Below are 17,262 nucleotides of genomic sequence, written 5' to 3'. Positions count from 1 at the left end.
GGCCTCGGACAACATTAGTGCAGTACATAGGGAATAGTGTGCCTTTTGAGATTTGCTGCCAAGCACAAAGGACTGCTCCACTATCTCTTCCTGTTACTGAGGTCACAGGTCATACATTCTGACCAATAGGATGCTCAATCCTCCCTAGTCCATGTTTAAGCAATGAGATATGTGCTGAATAAAAGGTGCGGTCGAAACGTGTCTAATCCACATTTGCTCAAGTAAATAAGGAAATCGTGCCTTTTTCTCAAAATAAGATTAAACTTCTGGCCTTCTCCCGCTCTCGTTTAGCTGGTGGTGCCCGCTGTGTGAAAGGAAAAACACTCTTCCATGTCTCTGAGATTGTCCACAGAGCTTTCATTACGAATGCCCATTTCAGAAGCCCATTTCAGATCCCCTATTTGAAAGGCATTTAGATGCAAAGCAGTACGTCCATTAACCAGATTGACAGGTGAGGTTCACTGGTATGCATATGGAGGGCATATTCAGAGAAAGAGGTGTGTCAAGTGTGTGTGTGTGTGTGTGTGTCAGTGTGTGTGTACGGAGAGGTATGCTAGGAGAGGTATGGGGAGATTAGACTGGGTGGAACCGAAAACCTAAAATCTTCTGAAGTCCACCTGATTTCCACGCTCCCCACCCAAGATGGCGAAACTCTCTGAGGAAGACGTCAGCTTGACAGCAACGTCAGTCACCTGTTCTCATCCTGACAATGGATTAAAGCTGACCTTTTTTGTTGAGTACTCCAACTCCTTTCTTCCTCGAATTAGTTCTTTTTTTATTTGTAAGCCCTTTAGATGGAGGAATATTTCCCTCTCGCTCTCTCTCTCCCTTAGCAATATGTGCTGTTTTGAATGTGCTGATTTCAGCATTTGTATGTTGAACCCCCCCCCCCGCCCCCCCCCCCACCACCACCACCACACACGCAAGGTTCCCCTCCCTCCATTCTAGGTGGTCAGGTTGTCTGTGATGTGTCTTATCTAACCTTCTCTCTCTCTCTCCCCCCCATCTAGGTGGTAAAGTTGAAGGGCCAGGTGTTGTCGGTGATGTACAGGTTCCGTATGAAGAACAGAGAGTGGATGTTAATCCGCACCAGCTCCTTCACCTTCCAGAACCCCTACTCCGACGAGATCGAGTACATCATCTGCACCAACACCAACGTCAAGTAGGTGGACACATACACACACACACACAGACCGACGCACGCACACACACAAGGACCGACACACACACAGACATATTTACTTACACAGACACAGAGACATATACACACAGAGATAGACACTGAGTAATAAACACACACACGCCACATGTGTGTGGAAATTGTTGACACATGTTTCACGTCCTGGGACAAAAATAGACCAGTGGAATGTTCTAGAACAGGGTTTCCCAAAATCGGCCCTGGCCCCGGGTGCACATTTTGGTTTTTGCCTTACCACTACACAGCTGATTCAAATAATCAAAGCTTGATGAGTTGGTTATTTGAATCAGCTGTGTAGTGGTAAGGCAAAAAACAAAACGGCTGGGGGGCAGGACAGAGTTTGGGAAACCCTGTTCCACACTGTCAGCCTTTAGTCCGACTTTCGATCTCTCACACGCACAATACTGTACACTCGCTGGACATCACCAATAGACTTCTTGGTCCAATTCATTAATTGTTTTGTAGTGCAGGAAATTAAATGGCTATGCAATATGTATCCGGGAAAGATCTCTTCTTTTGAATGTGATTCTAGCATGTCCAAAGGAAATCCATAATATGCCTTTAGCCATCAACCCAAAAGGACTAGAGTGACCAGTCATAATAGGCACCTTTTTACACTGCTGTATTGAACGACTGCTGGTGAGACAGTTACATGTTCTGTAGAGGCCCAGTTATCCCCTCTAGCTGTAGAGGCCCAGTTATCCCCTCTAGCTGTAGAGGCCCAGTTATCCCCTCTAGCTGTAGCAGGCCCAGTTATCCCCTCTAGCTGTAGCAGGCCCAGTTATCCCCTCTAGCTGTAGCAGGCCCAGTTATCCCCTCTAGCTGTAGCAGGCCCAGTTATCCCCTCTAGCTGTAGCAGGCCCAGTTATTCCCTCTAGCTGTAGCAGGCCCAGTTATCCCCTCTAGCTGGAGCAGGCCCAGTTAACCCCTCTAGCTGTAGCAGGCCCAGTTATCCCCTCTAACTGTAGCAGATATTGTATTGTTGAGTGTGTGTGAGTTTGTGCATGTTTTTGTGTGTATGTGTACTCCTGAGCGTTTGTGTTTACGTACTGTTAACGTGCGCGGGGCTGCTTACCTGCGCGTTTCAGCTGCACTACCAGGTCCTGGTCAGTAGGGGGCGGTGGCGTCACTGTTGATTTTGTCACTGTGCCTAAATAGAGGCCAGAGAGGAAAAGGAAAGGCCTTTTAGAGTGGGTGAAGAATCAGAGAATGGGTGCAAACCTCATACCCCAGGACCATCAACATTGACTTTACACTTTATGAATGATCCTGACGCTTCCAACACTAACATCCCACTCACACTCCGGAGAACTGGGGAACACTCCGGAAACACTGGAAGAGTTCCCTTATTCCGTTTGTTTTAGATTGCTAGATTGTGATTGTTTTGCCTCCACCCGTTTGTGTGTTTGTGTGTGTCTCTGTGTGTGTCTCTGTGTGTGTGTGTGTGTGTGTGTGTGTGGAAACATGGTCTGAAACATCATTTTCTCAATTTCCTCAGACATTATAATGAGTTAAGGAAGGCAGTAACATAATGTTTCTGTCTGGAGATCAGATTAGCGGAGTAAACATTCCATTGTGTGTGTGTGTGGGTACGCATATGTATGTGTGTGTGTGTGTGCGCTCCATTGTGTGCCAGTGTTCTCTCTAGCTGAGGTGAGAGCCAGGGCAGTGGAAACCTGGCTGGCTACAGACTGTGTACTTGATTTATAGGCTCCATAAAATATCTAATCTTATTCATCAACCCTATACAACAGTTGTGAAGCTCAGCATCTGACCACCGGGGTACCTGAGCAAGTCTCACCCAGCGACACCACACACACACACACACACACACACACACACACACACACACAGGGTTATGAGACAGACCATCTGGTCGTTGATATAGCTGAGTGTTACCCTGCAGTAAATTTGCTGTCCATGAGAGACACCACTCTGTTTCTTCTGTCTTCTCTCTGGTGGGCACTAGTTCACTTCCCCTCCAAGATTTAGGAGTGTTTGATGTAGAGCGACTGCCATATTTCTTACACCAATCCAAGGATACTTCCCAAATGGCACCCTATCCTATGGGCCCTGGTCAAAACCACTGCACTATGGAGGGAGTAGGATGCCATTTGGGATGCAGTCCAATGCGTTCAAATTCTTGAGGGGGAGTGAATGAATGCACACTTCATATAATAGGGAAAGAATATAGGGATCTGGACAATGTCTTTACTCTCCTGGGTTATATTCCCCTCTCATAGTGGATATCTCTTCACAAACTATAGGTTACACACACTCAATCATTTCTGGAAAACTAGCTGGGCATATATCTATGCATACAGCCCATGTATAGCCAGCCCATGTATAGCCAGCCCATGTATAGCCAGCCCATGTATAGCCAGCCCATGTATAGGCAGCCCATGTATAGCCAGCCCATGTATAGGCAGCCCATGTATAGCCAGCCCATGTATAGCCAGCCCATGTATAGCCAGCCCATGTATAGCCAGCCCATGTATAGCCAGCCCATGTATAGGCAGCCCATGTATAGCCAGCCCATGTATAGCCAGCCCATGTATAGCCAGCCCATGTATAGGCAGCCCATGTATAGCCAGCCCATGTATAGCCAGCCCATGTATAGCCAGCCCATGTATAGACAGCCAACAAAACACACACACTCAGTGTAGGCCATATTTCATTACCGTGGTAGCTACTACTACTGGACCAAGTAAATAAAGTAAGATGTAGTTGTGGGGGAAGCCAGTGGGAAAAACCCTGTTGTTTCAGAGCCGGTTGCAGTACACACGCTGTGGACCTTGGACAATGAAAATACCAGACCATGCATGGTGAATCTGCATCTACACTATATATGCAAAAGTATGTGGACACCCCTTCAAATTAGTAGATTCGGCTATTTCAGCCACACCCGTTGTTGACAGGTGTATAAAATTGAGCACACAGCCATGCAATCTCCATAGACAGACATTGGCAGTAGAATGGCCTTACTGAAGAGCTCAGTGACTTTCAACGTGGCACCGTCATAGGATGCCACCTTTCCAACCAGTCAGTTCATACAATTTCTGCCCTGCTAGAGCTGGCCTGGTCAACTGAGTGCTGTTATTGTGAAGGGCAAAAATCTAGGAGCAACAATGACTCAGCTGCAAAGTGGTAGGCCACACGAGTCCACAGAACAGGACCGCTGAGTGCTGAAGCACGTAGCGTTTAAAAATCGTCTGTCCACGGTTGCAACACTCACTACCGAGTTCCAAAGTGCCTCTGGAAGCAACGTCAGCACCAGAACTGTTGGTCGGGAACACTGTGGAGCAGTGGAAACAGTGGAACACTGTGGAGCAGTGGAAGCAGTGGAACACTGTGGAGCAGTGGAAGCAGTGGAACACTGTGGAGCAGTGGAAACACAATCACCATTCCCCATCTGGCAGTCTGATGGACCAATCTGGGTTTGCCAGGAGAACGCATAGTGCCTATTAGATACAGTGAAGGGAAATCTTAACGCTACAGCTTACAATTACGTTCTAGATTATTCTGTGCTTCCAACTTTGTGGCAACAGTTTGGGGAAGGCCCTTTCCTGTTTCAGCATGACAATGCCCCCGTGCACAAAGCAAGGTCCATACAGAAATGGTTTGTCAAGATCAGTGTGGAAGAACTTGACTGGCCTGCACAGAGCCCTGACCTCAACCCCATTGAACACCATTTTGGATGAATTGGAACGCAAACTGCGAGTCAGGCCTAATCACCCAACATCAGTGCACGACCTCACTAATGCTCTAGTGGCTGAATGGAAGCAAGTCCCCGCAGCAATGTTCCAACATCTAGTGGAAAGCCTTCCCAGAAGAGTGGAGTTATAGCAGCAAAGGGGAGACCAACTCTATATTAATGCCCATGATTTTGGAATGAGATGTTCAGGTGTCCACATACTTTTGGTCATGCAGTGTATCTGGATTAAAGGGAATGGCAACATTGTAATGGAGATTGTGTGTGTATTCTAACAACTCGAATAGTATTTTAGCAGCTGCATGGTAATGTGGTCAATGTTCCAACTTGCTTCCTGAGTCTCGTTTAGCCTGCAGGACTGTACAAGGAGATGACTGTGGAACCATGACACACCTGACACACTGCCCCATCTGTGTGCCTCAGTTGACGGGCAAGCCAAACAGAGCCATCTGTATTGGTTAGTAATGTTGGCTGGCTCTAGGTTTGAACCATAAACTGAGATATTAAAGAGGCTAGCCTCCACTTCTGGCCCTGTTTCTGGAACTGTTTCTGTTTAGGAAGCAATCTGTGGAGGGCTTTTGTGTGTGCGTGCGTGCATTGGCATTGTTACCATGGCTACAAGCCTCAGGCTGCCCACTTGCACCCTTGCTACATCCCATCAGCCACTGCTGTGTGACCTGGCTGCTTCCCTCAGAACCCCACTATCAGGCCAGCTCTGAATGTGTGGGCAGAGACAACACACACCATAGCAGCCAAGTCACCAATGAAGCCATTCCCCATCCGCTGTTTATTACTGCTGGAGTTTACCCAGGGGCACCAGAGCAGAACAACAACAAATTATAAACCTTAGCAACTCCATCTGCGTCTCACACACACACACACACACTTTCAAGCATACACACACACACATGTACAAGTACACACATGTACACACACTTACAAACACACACAAACATCAGACACACACACTCTGAACCGGTTACATTTTCATAATAATGTTTCTTCCCGACCGTGTGATGCTGAGTGCATTAGAGGTAGTTAAACAGGAGAGTTGTGTAACTGGTGGAAACTTGGAGTCGGCTTGGCTGGACGTATTTTTGCACATTCTTCAGAAGTTCAAATATCCTCTGGAGTTTTCCTGGCCAAGTGTTATCCATCTTTGTCCTCTCTCAGTCCAGGTAATAATAATAATAATAATAATATGCCATTTAGCAGACGCTTTTATCCAAAGCGACTTACAGTCATGCGTGCATACATTTTTTTTGTGTATGGGTGGTCCCGGGGATCGAACCCACTACCTTGGCGTTACAAGCGCCGTGCTCTACCAGCTGAGCTACAGAGGACCACATGCAGGTGACCCCTCTGTGCTCACCCCTCCTCCCCCCTACATCTCTACCTCCTTTTTTCCTCTACTCCTCCCTCTCTCTCTCTATCTCTCTCTCACTCACAAGTGTCTCTTTGAGAGGACCACTAAGCAGCACTTGACATAATGGGGTTTTAGAGTAGTTTGTTTTCCTTAATGGAAGCTCTTTATTCCTAGTGACAGGTGTTTTTGATCTGGACACAAACACACGGGTATACACACACACTGGCATACAGTATACACATACACACACTGGCGCTCTGGCCATAATATATTCTAGTTACTCCCATTAGGTCTCTTGTCAGACGCTAGGCTCTTATAGGCTGTGGCGGCCAGGGTCACTAAGTTCAGCACAGCACCAGTCTATGTACACTGCCAGGGGACGCTTTCATGTTGTTAACACACGTGTTTCCATCTCTCGCTCTCTCTCTCTTGCTCGCTCTCTTTGACATTCAGGAATTTATTTGAGGCAGGGAAAGAGGAAGGTTGTGATGTACTTGGAGAGAGAGAAAGCAAAAAGAGACAGAGAGATGAGCTGTCAAATTCCTGAGGTCTGTCTGTCTCGGTCTGTCTCAAACCCAACTGGTCCTCTGTAGTCTAGTGGCCTCCTCATCTCTTCTCCTAGAGAGCGAGTGCTGCATACTTCTCATGGCAGAAGAAGAAAAACAGTTTACCCAGAAAGAAAGAAACAGGAAATGTCAGGGTTGGATGCTCCAGAAAAGAACTTAGCAGGAAATCACTCCAAGGCTTTTGAAATTAAGGGCCTGAATTAGATTGTGCTGCTGTGGTGCAATTTTCCAACAACAAATGGATTCGAGGCACAAGAGTGTGTGTTTGTGTAAAGTTAATCTGCCTGTTTGTGTGTGAGAAATAAAGTCATTCTGTTGCCAGCTTACTAATGGTGCGTAAGAGCTGACCGGAGACATTCTGTCCAGAAATGGTTTTGAGTTAAGAACATCTTATTGCCACCACATTGACTATTCTAAATATTTGTTTGCGTGCAGGTGTTGCTCTTCTCGTTTAGCCATTCACAATATACTGACTCTGCAACAATGAATGTGTCCCAGATGGCATCTTAAGAGTGCACTACTTTTGACCAGGGACCATAGGGCACTATAAAGGGAATAGGGTACCATTTGGGACACAGCTGATGTTGTTCATAACATAACCATTCCCCTACGCTAAAAAAAAGGCTTGTTTTTGAGAGTACCGAATTAGAATCTGTTGTTTTCCAGTGTACAGGGGGGGAGGGAGAGAGGGAGAGAGGGAGAGAGGGAGAGAGGGAGAGAGGAGAGAGAGAGAGAGAGAGAGAGAGAGAGAGAGAGAGAGAGAGAGAGAGAGAGAGAGAGAGAGAGAGAGAGAGAGAGAGAGAGAGAGAGAGAGAGAGAGAGAGAGAGAGAGAGAGAGAGAGAGAGAGAGAGAGAGAGAGAGAGAGAGAGAGAAAAAAAACACCTACAGCACAGATGTACAGACCAGCTTGTAGTATGTATTTAATAGTACACAAAGCACCCTTACAGTGAGGGAAAAAAGTATTTGATCCCCTGCTGATTTTGTACGTTTGCCCACTGACAAAGACATGATCAGTCAAAAATTTTCATGGGAGGTTTATTTGAACAGTGAGAGACAGAATAACAACAAAAAAATCCAGACAAACGCATGTCAAAAATGTTATAAATTGATTTGCATTTTAATGAGAGAAATAAGTATTTGACCCCCTTGCAAAACATGACTTAGTACTTGGTGGCAAAACCCTTGTTGGCAATCACAGAGGTCAGACGTTTCTTGTAGTTGGCCACCAGGTTTGCACACATCTCAGGAGGGATTTTGTCCCACTCTTTGCAGATCTTCTCCAAGTCATTAAGGTTTCGAGCCTGACGTTTGGCAACTCAAACCTTCAGCTCCCTCCACAGATTTTCTATGGGATTAAGGTCTGGAGACTGGCTAGGCCACTCCAGGACCTTAATGTGCTTCTTCTTGAGCCACTCCTTTGTTGCCTTGGCCGTGTGTTTTGGGTCATTGTCATGCTGGAATACCCATCCACGACCCATTTTCAATGTCCTGGCTGAGGGAAGGAGGTTCTCACCCAAGATTTGACGGTACATGGCCCCGTCCATCGTCCCTTTGATGCGGTGAAGTTGTCCTGTCCCCTTAGCAGAAAAACACCCCCAAAGCATAATGTTTCCACCTCCATGTTTGACGGTGGGGATGGTGTTCTTGGGGTCATAGGCAGCATTCCTCCTCCTCCAAACACAGCGAGTTGAGTTGATGCCAAAGAGCTCGATTTTGGTCTCATCTGACCACAACACTTTCACCCAGTTCTCCTCTGAATCATTCAGATGTTCATTGGCAAACTTCAGACGGGCATGTTAATGTGCTTTCTTGAGCAGGGGGACCTTGCGGGCGCTGCAGGATTTCAGTCCTTCACGGCGTGGTGTGTTACCAATTGTTTTCTTGGTGACTATGGTCCCAGCTGCCTTGAGATCATTGACAAGATCCTCCCGTGTAGTTCTGGGCCGATTCCTCACCATTCTCATGATCATTGCAACTCCACGAGGTGAGATCTTGCATGGAGCCCCAGGCCGAGGGAGATTGACAGTTATTTTGTGTTTCTTCCATTTGCGAATAATCGCACCAACTGTTGTCACCTTCTCACCAAGCTGCTTGGCGATGGTCTTGTAGCCCATTCCAGCCTTGTGTAGGTCTACAGTCTTGTCCCTGACATCCTTGGAGAGCTCTTTGGTTTTGGCCATGGTGGAGCGTTTGGAATCTGATTGATTGATTGCTTCTGTGGACAGGTGTCTTTTATACAGGTAACAAACTGAGATTAGGAGCACTCCCTTTAAGTGTGCTCCTAATCTCAGCTCGTTACCTGTATAAAAGGCGCATGGGAGCCAGAAATCTTTCTGATTGAGAGGGGGTCAAATACTTATTTCCCTCATTTAAAATGCAAATCAATTTCTAACATTTTTGACATGCGTTTTTCTGGATTTTTGTGTTGTTATTCTGTCTCTCACTGTTCAAATAAACCTACCATTAAAATTATAGACTGATCATGTCTTTGTCAGTGGGAAAACATACAAAATCAGCAGGGGATCAAATACTTTTTTCCCTCACTGTAGGTTTTTCTTGTACTGGTCCAGTCAGTCAATGTTAACATTTGTTCTACAGCCGTTAGGGTGCCAGTTGTGCTATTTGGATGCTGGTCTTTTGGTATTGTGTATCAATAACTTGTCCATCTGTTACTAATAATACAATCTAAAGTGGAAACGTATCAAAGTGAGGGTATTGTGTATGAGTGTGTTGTTATTGCGTGTATTCTCCAGGCATCTCTAGTGTTATAGTGATGGTATTGTGTTGCAGTGATGGTATTGTGTTACAGTGCTGGTATGGTGTCATTGTGTATACATTTTTTGTCATTGTGTGTGTTCTCCAAGCATGTCTAGTGTGTTATAGTGCTGGTTTTGTGTGATAGTGCTGGTATAGTGTTATAGTGCTGGTATTGTGTTATAGTGCTGGTATTGTGTTGTAGTGCTGGTATTGTGTTATAGTGCTGGTATTGTGTTGTAGTGCTGGTATTGTGTTATAGTGCTGGTATTGTGTTATAGTGCTGGTATTGTGTTGTAGTGCTGGTATTGTGTTATAGTGCTGGTATTGTGTTATAGTGCTGGTATTGTGTTGTAGTGCTGGTATTGTGTTATAGTGCTGGTATTGTGTTGTAGTGCTGGTATTGTGTTATAGTGCTGGTATTGTGTTATAGTGCTGGTATTGTGTTGTAGTGCTGGTATTGTGTTATAGTGCTGGTATTGTGTTATAGTGCTGGTATTGTGTTGTAGTGCTGGTATTGTGTTATAGTGCTGGTATTGTGTTGTAGTGCTGGTATTGTGTTATAGTGATGGTATTGTGTTATAGTGCTGGTATTGTGTAATAGTTCTGGTATTGTGTTATAGTGCTGGTATTGTGTTATAGTGCTGGTATTGCGTTGTAGTGCTGGTATTGTGTTGTAGTGCTGGTATTGTGTAATAGTTCTGGTATTGTGTTATAGTGCTGGTATTGTGTTATAGTGCTGGTATTGCGTTGTAGTGCTGGTATTGCGTTGTAGTGCTGGTATTGTGTTGTAGTGCTGGTATTGTGTTATAGTGCTGGTATTGCGTTGTAGTGCTGGTATTGTGTTGTAGTGCTGGTATTGTGTAATAGTTCTGGTATTGTGTTATAGTGCTGGTATTGTGTTATAGTGCTGGTATTGCGTTGTAGTGCTGGTATTGTGTTGTAGTGCTGGTATTGTGTAATAGTTCTGGTATTGTGTTATAGTGCTGGTATTGTGTTATAGTGCTGGTATTGTGTGATAGTGCTGGTATTGTGTAATAGTTCTGGTATTGTGTTATAGTGCTGGTATTGTGTTATAGTGCTGGTTTTGTGTTATAGTGCTGGTTTTGTGTGATAGTGCTGGTATAGTGTTATAGTGATGGTATTGTGTAATAGTTCTGGTATTGTGTGATAGTGCTGGTATAGTGTTATAGTGATGGTATTGTGTGATAGTGCTGGTATTGTGTTATAGTGATGGTATTGTGTGATAGTGCTGGTATTGTGTTATAGTGATGGTATTGTGTTGTAGTGCTGGTATTGTGTAATAGTTCTGGTATTGTGTTATAGTGTATTATAGTGCTGGTATCGTGTGACAGTGCTGGTATTGTGTGACAGTGCTGGTATTGTGTGATAGTGCTGGTATTGTGTTGTAGTGCTGGTATTGTGTTGTAGTGCTGGTATTGTGTTGTAGTGCTGGTATTGTGTTGTAGTGCTGGTATTGTGTTGTAGTGCTGGTATTGTGTTGTAGTGCTGGTATTGTGTTGTAGTGCTGGTATTGTGTTGTAGTGCTGGTATTATGTTGTAGTGCTGGTATTGTGTTGTAGTGCTGGTATTGTGTTGTAGTGCTGGTATTGTGTTACAGTGCTGGTATTGTGTTGTAGTGCTGGTATTGTGTTGTAGTGCTGGTATTGTGTTGTAGTGCTGGTATTGTGTTGTAGTGCTGGTATTGTGTTACAGTGCTGGTATTGTGTTGTAGTGCTGGTATTGTGTTGTAGTGCTGGTATTGTGTTGTAGTGCTGGTATTGTGTTATAGTGCTGGTATTGTGTTGTAGTGCTGGTATTGTGTTGTAGTGCTGGTATTGTGTTGTAGTGCTGGTATTGTGTTACAGTGCTGGTATTGTGTTGTAGTGATGGTATTGTGTGATTGTGTATTAATGTGTTGTCATTGTGTGTGTTCTCCAGGCAGCTCCAACAGCAGCAGCAGGCAGAGCTGGAGGTCCATCAGAGAGACGGCCTGACAGCATATGATCTATCACAGGTATAACACAGGACCCCTATATCAGCCCTTATACCTGCCTGTTCATATTACCCACAGGACCCCTATAGCTGCCCTTATACCTGCCTGTTCATAGTATAAAATATGCCCTATACCCACTGTACCCAGTGTAGCCCCATTACCTATCCATACCCCTGGCTTTTCATGCTAGACAGACTTTGAAGCTGTTGCATGTATATCATTAAAGGCCCAGTGCAGTCAAAAATGTGATTTTCCTCTGTTTTATATATACACTGCTCAAAAAAATAAAGGGAACACTAAAATAACACATCCTAGATCTGAATGAATGAAATAATCTTATTAAATACTTTTTTCTTTACATAGTTGAATGTGCTGAAAACAAAATCACACAAAAATTATCAATGGAAATCAAATTTATCAACCCATGGAGGTCTGGATTTGGAGTCACCCTCAAAATTAAAGTGGAAAACCACACTACAGGCTGATCCAACTTTGATGTAATGTCCTTAAACAAGTCAAAATGAGGCTCAGTAGTGTGTTTGGCCTCCACGTGCCTGTATGACCTCCCTACAACGCCTGGGCATGCTCCTGATGAGGTGGCAGATGGTCTCCTGAGGGATCTCCTCCCAGACCTGGACTAAAGCATCCGCCAACTCCTGGACAGTCTGTGGTGCAACGTGGCGTTGGTGGATGGAGCGAGACATGATGTCCCAGATGTGCTCAATTGGATTCAGGTCTGGGGAACGGGCGGGTCAGTCCATAGCATCAATGCCTTCCTCTTGCAGGAACTGCTGACACACTCCAGCCACATGAGGTCTAGCATTGTCTTGCATTAGGAGGAACCCAGGGCCAACCGCACCAGCATATGGTCTCACAAGGGGTCTGAGGATCTCATCTCGGTACCTAATGGCAGTCAGGCTACCTCTGGCGAGCACATGGAGGGCTGTGCGGCCCCCCAAAGAAATGCCACCCCACACCATGACTGACCCACCGCCAAACCGGTCATGCTGGAGGATGTTGCAGGCAGCAGAACGTTCTCCACGGCGTCTCCAGACTCTGTCACGTCTGTCACGTGCTCAGTGTGAACCTGCTTTCATCTGTGAAGAGCACAGGGCGCCAGTGGCGAATTTGCCAATCTTGGTGTTCTCTGGCAAATGCCAAACATCCTGCACGGTGTTGGGCTGTAAGCACAACCCCCACCTGTGGACGTCGGGCCCTCATACCACCCTCATGGAGTCTGTTTCTGACCGTTTGAGCAGACACACAGGTAGCGGTCCTGCTGCTGGGTTGTTGCCCTCCTACGGCCTCCTCCACGTCTCCTGATGTACTGGCCTGTCTCCTGGTAGCGCCTCCATGCTCTGGACACTACACTGACAGACACAGCAAACCTTCTTGCCACAGCTCGCATTGATGTGCCATCCTGGATGAGCTGCACTACCTGAGCCACTTGTGTGGGTTGTAGACTCCGTCTCATGCTACCACTAGAGTGAAAGCACCGCCAGCATTCAAAAGTGACCAAAACATCAGCCAGGAAGCATAGGAACTGAGAAGTGGTCTGTGGTCACCAACTGCAAAACCAGTCCTTTATTGGGGGTGTCTTGCTAATTGCCTATAATTTCCACCTGTTGTCTATTCCATTTGCACAACAGCATGTGAAATGTATTGTCAATCAGTGTTGCTTCCTAAGTGGACAGTTTGATTTCACAGAAGTGTGATTGACTTGGAGTTACATTGTGTTGTTTAAGTGTTCCCTTTATTTTTTTGAGCAGTGTATTAACATACTATGAGGTTGGAATAATACTGTGAGTATATCCCTCTTGAAATTGTGAAAATTATGATAATGCCCTTTTAGGTTAAGAGCTATTTGAAAAGACCACCTGAAATTTCACCCTGTTTTGGTGGGATGGAGTTTTGGCCTGACTGGTGACTTCACCAGGCGGTAAATTAGTTAATAGACCAATAATAAAGAGTTCCAAACGTCTCTGCCAATAACAGCTAGTTTCAGTTTTCCCCTCCCCACTCAGACCACTCCCAGACAGTCCTAGCAAAATTCTTGCTTGAGAAATGTCTCTTTGCTAAGAAGCTATTTTTGTTTCTTATTGACCATTTTAATTGAAAACAATTACAGTCATGTAATTAATTGTTGCCCAGAAATGATTTGATATTGTGATTTTAAAAAAATGGCTGCATTGGACATTTAAAAGGGCTCAACTGTATAACAGGCTTGGGGTCAATTCCATTTGAAATCAAATTCTTCCTCAATGCTTGTCTATGAGGAAAAAAACGTTTGGAATTGGAATTTCAGTTCACCTCCTGAACTGACTGAATTCAAATGGAATTGAGCCCAACCCAACAGTTACTTGGGTTTCATTAAGTGAAGATGTCCTTCCCACTCGCTCTCCTCTAGCTGTTGACTGTACATTAGCAAGAGGGATATGCTCACACCCTTGTATAAATAAAGGTAGTGTTATTAAATGAAGTTGTTCTTCCCTCCCCGCTCCCTCCAGGTGCCCGTTCCCAGTGTGGGAGGAGGGGTTCACGAGGCGGGCAAGAACATTGACAAGACGGACACCATGTTCTCACAGGAGAGAGACCCGCGCTTCGCTGACATGTACTCCGGCATCTCTGGCTGTACGCTATCTAGTTATATTCTCACCTCTACTTGTCTTGTTACGTGTGTGTGTTTAGATAAGGAAGCATTAATCAGCCAGTGTTTGTCGTAAGGCCCATGGTAGGCAGTTGGTTGTGGTGGTGGTATTTCATCCAGGGGAGAAATGTAAAACAACCTCCCCACAACTCAATCAGGACTGCAGTTTCTCCTCTCTCTCTCTCCATTCCCTCCCTCTTTCTATCTCTGACTGTGTGGTGTATTTTCTCTCTCTCTCTCTCTGAATGTCTATTTATCTGTCTCTCTCTCTCTCTGAATGTCTCTATCTGTCTCTCTCTCTCTGAATGTCTCTTTATCTCTCGCTCTGAATTACATTTTACAGTTTAGTCATTTAGCAGACGCTCTTATCCAGTGCATACATTATTATTTTTCATAATTTTATTTTTGATACTGGCCCCCCGTGGGAAACGAACCCACAACCCTGGCATTGCAAATGCCATGCTCTACCAACTGAGCTACATCCCTGCCGGCCATTCCCTCCCCTATCCTGGACAATGCTGGGCCAATTGTGCGCCGCCCCATGGGTCTCCCGGTTGCGGCCGGCTACGACAGAGCCTGGACTCGAACCAGGATCTCTAGTGGCACAGCTAGCACTGCATCACAGTGCCTTAGACCACTGCGCCACTCGGGAGTTAATGAATGTCTCTTTATCTGTCTCTCTCTCTGAATGTCTCTCTCTCTCTCTCTCTCTCTCTCTCTCTCTCTCTCTCTCTCTCTCTCTCTCTCGCTCTCGCTCTCGCTCTCGCTCTCGCTCTCTCTCGCTCTCTCTCTAAACAGTGTGTGTATTGTGTGGTTCTAGCTGGCGAGAAGAAGATGATGGTTCCTTCGTCTACGGCGGGAGGTCAGCAGCTCTACTCCCAGAACTCTCCCTTCCAGCCCGGACACTCTGCCAAGAGCTTCAGGTACACCTCTCTGTGTGTGGGTGGGTGCGTCTGACTGTCTGTGTGTGTGCCCTGTGTGTGTGTGTGTGTGTGTGCCCTGTGTGTGTGTGTGTGTGTGTGCCCTGTGTGTGTGTGTGTGTGCCCTGTGTGTGTGTGCCCTGTGTGTGTGTGTGCCCTGTGTGTGTGTGTGTGTGTGCCCTGTGTGTGTGTGTGTGTGTGCCCTGTGTGTGTGTGTGTGCCCTGTGTGTGTGTGTGCCCTGTGTGTGTGTGTGCCCTGTGTGTGTGTGTGTGTGTGTGTGTGTGCCCTGTGTGTGTGTGTGCCCTGTGTGTGTGTGTGTGTGTGTGTGTGTGCGTGCATGCACATTGGTGTGTGTGTATATACGTGTGTTTAAAGTTGAAAGCCGTGGGGAAAGACAGGGCCGCAGGTGATGGTTAAACAATTGAGCAGACTAGAGTTGACAGATGTGAACAGTTAAATGTGTTGTTTTGTTAAAGTATAAATGAAATATGACTGTCTGCAGGGGCCTATATAAAGGCTCACATGTCACACATTAACTTGGAATGCTGTCTCTCTCTCTGTGTGTGTGTTACAGCTCTTCAGTGATCCATGTCCCGGGGGTTAATGAAATCCAGCCGTCGGGATCGTCCAATCAGAACCTAGCTCAGATCTCCAGACAGCTCAACCCAGGACAGGTGACCTGGACCGGCAACAGACCCCCCTTCTCTGGTCAGGTAAAAAACACACACACAGGACTAGCAACAGACCCCCCTTCTCTGGCCAGGTCACACACACACAGGACTAGCAACAGACCCCCCTTCTCTGGCCAGGTCACACACACACAGGACTAGCAACAGACCCCCCCTTCTCTGGCCAGGTCACACACACACACACACACACACACACACACACACACAGGCCTGAACATGTAGCAGAGGTGGTTTGCGTTTTGTGTAGAGCCAGATAGAATCCAGAAATCTGAAACTGAACAAATATCTGTAGAATCAATCCAGACGTGGAGACTGGTTCCATTCCAGATCTAATGCCTAGGTGTTCTAGGTGTTTTCCAGTCAGGCAGACGACACACTTGATCACAAACTGACTCCCATAGCTACAGAATGTAGTCATCTCTCCTTTGGTTTACAACAGGAATCCTCTACTGCTAGCCAATAGCATCAGTAGTAGTTCTAATGAAATGCGTTTGTGGTCGCTATGCAGATTCTCTTTTCGCTATGCGGAGCTCTCTCTTCTCACTTTAGTGAATCGCATCAGCAGAGCCTGATTATGGATAGATGGTGTGTGTGTGTGTGTGTGTGTTCTCTGATCTGCATATCGGACCACACAACATGCATGCTAAGGGTAGTGTGTTGAGCATATGGTCTTGAGCAGCTCATCTGTCTTCTCCTCACCCTATACCAGTCTCTCACTCTCACACTCACACACACACACACACACACACACACACACACACACACACACACACACACACACGTCTCTCTGCTAGTCTAGTAATACGCTCTCTTTTCTTTCTTTTTTCTTTCTTTCTTTCTCTCTCTCTCCATCCAGTCCACTAAGGCCCAGTCCAGTCCGTTTGGGATAGGCTCCGGCCACAGTTACCAAGGAGACCCGTCTTCCTACAGCCCCCTGTCCTCCCCGGCCACCTCATCGCCCAGCGGCAACGCCTACTCTGGACTGGCCAACCGCAGCACGGCATTCGGTAAGCACCAGCCAATCACAGCAAAGCATTCCATCAATGTTTGTTTCGTTCTCAAATAACTTCACAGATCTTAATTGTGAAGGGTTTAAACACTGTTTCCATTGCTTGTTCAGTGAACCATAAACAATTAATGAACATGCACCTGTGGAACGGTCGTTAAGACACTAACAGCTTACAGACGGTAGGCAATTAAGGTCACAGTTATGACAATTTAGGACACTAAAGAGGCCTTTCTACTGACTCTGAAATACACCAAAAGAAAGATGCCCAGGGTCCCTGCTCATCTGCGTAAACGTGCCTTAGGCATGCTGCAAGGAGGCATGAGGACTGCAGATGTGGCCAGGGCAATAAATTGCTATGTCAGTACTGTGAGACGCCTAAGACAGCGCTACAGGGAGACAGGAC

General features: G+C 46.1%; 1 protein-coding gene across 5 annotated transcripts in view; it reads left to right on the top strand.

Annotated features, from left to right (window-relative positions):
* The window catches only part of LOC311122372 (aryl hydrocarbon receptor nuclear translocator 2), an 85,685-nt gene that overhangs the window by 57,348 nt on the left and 11,075 nt on the right, over positions 1 to 17,262 (top strand). For all 5 annotated transcript variants that reach the window (XM_084196740.1, XM_084196737.1, XM_084196738.1 and 2 more), the window contains 6 exons: positions 1,011 to 1,162; positions 11,539 to 11,614; positions 14,101 to 14,224; positions 15,061 to 15,163; positions 15,736 to 15,874; positions 16,707 to 16,857. In XM_084196740.1, the coding sequence (XP_084052866.1) occupies positions 1,011 to 1,162; positions 11,539 to 11,614; positions 14,101 to 14,224; positions 15,061 to 15,163; positions 15,736 to 15,874; positions 16,707 to 16,857 (745 nt within the window). The remainder of the gene's footprint in view (positions 1 to 1,010; positions 1,163 to 11,538; positions 11,615 to 14,100; positions 14,225 to 15,060; positions 15,164 to 15,735; positions 15,875 to 16,706; positions 16,858 to 17,262) is intronic.

Source organism: Coregonus lavaretus (assembly GCF_964263955.1).
Source record: "Coregonus lavaretus genome assembly, contig: HAP1_SCAFFOLD_1106, whole genome shotgun sequence".
In the NCBI taxonomy this organism is placed as follows: Eukaryota; Metazoa; Chordata; class Actinopteri; order Salmoniformes; family Salmonidae; genus Coregonus; species Coregonus lavaretus.
Note: the sequence above shows the minus strand (reverse complement) of the source record. Positions and strands in the feature narration are given on the sequence as shown.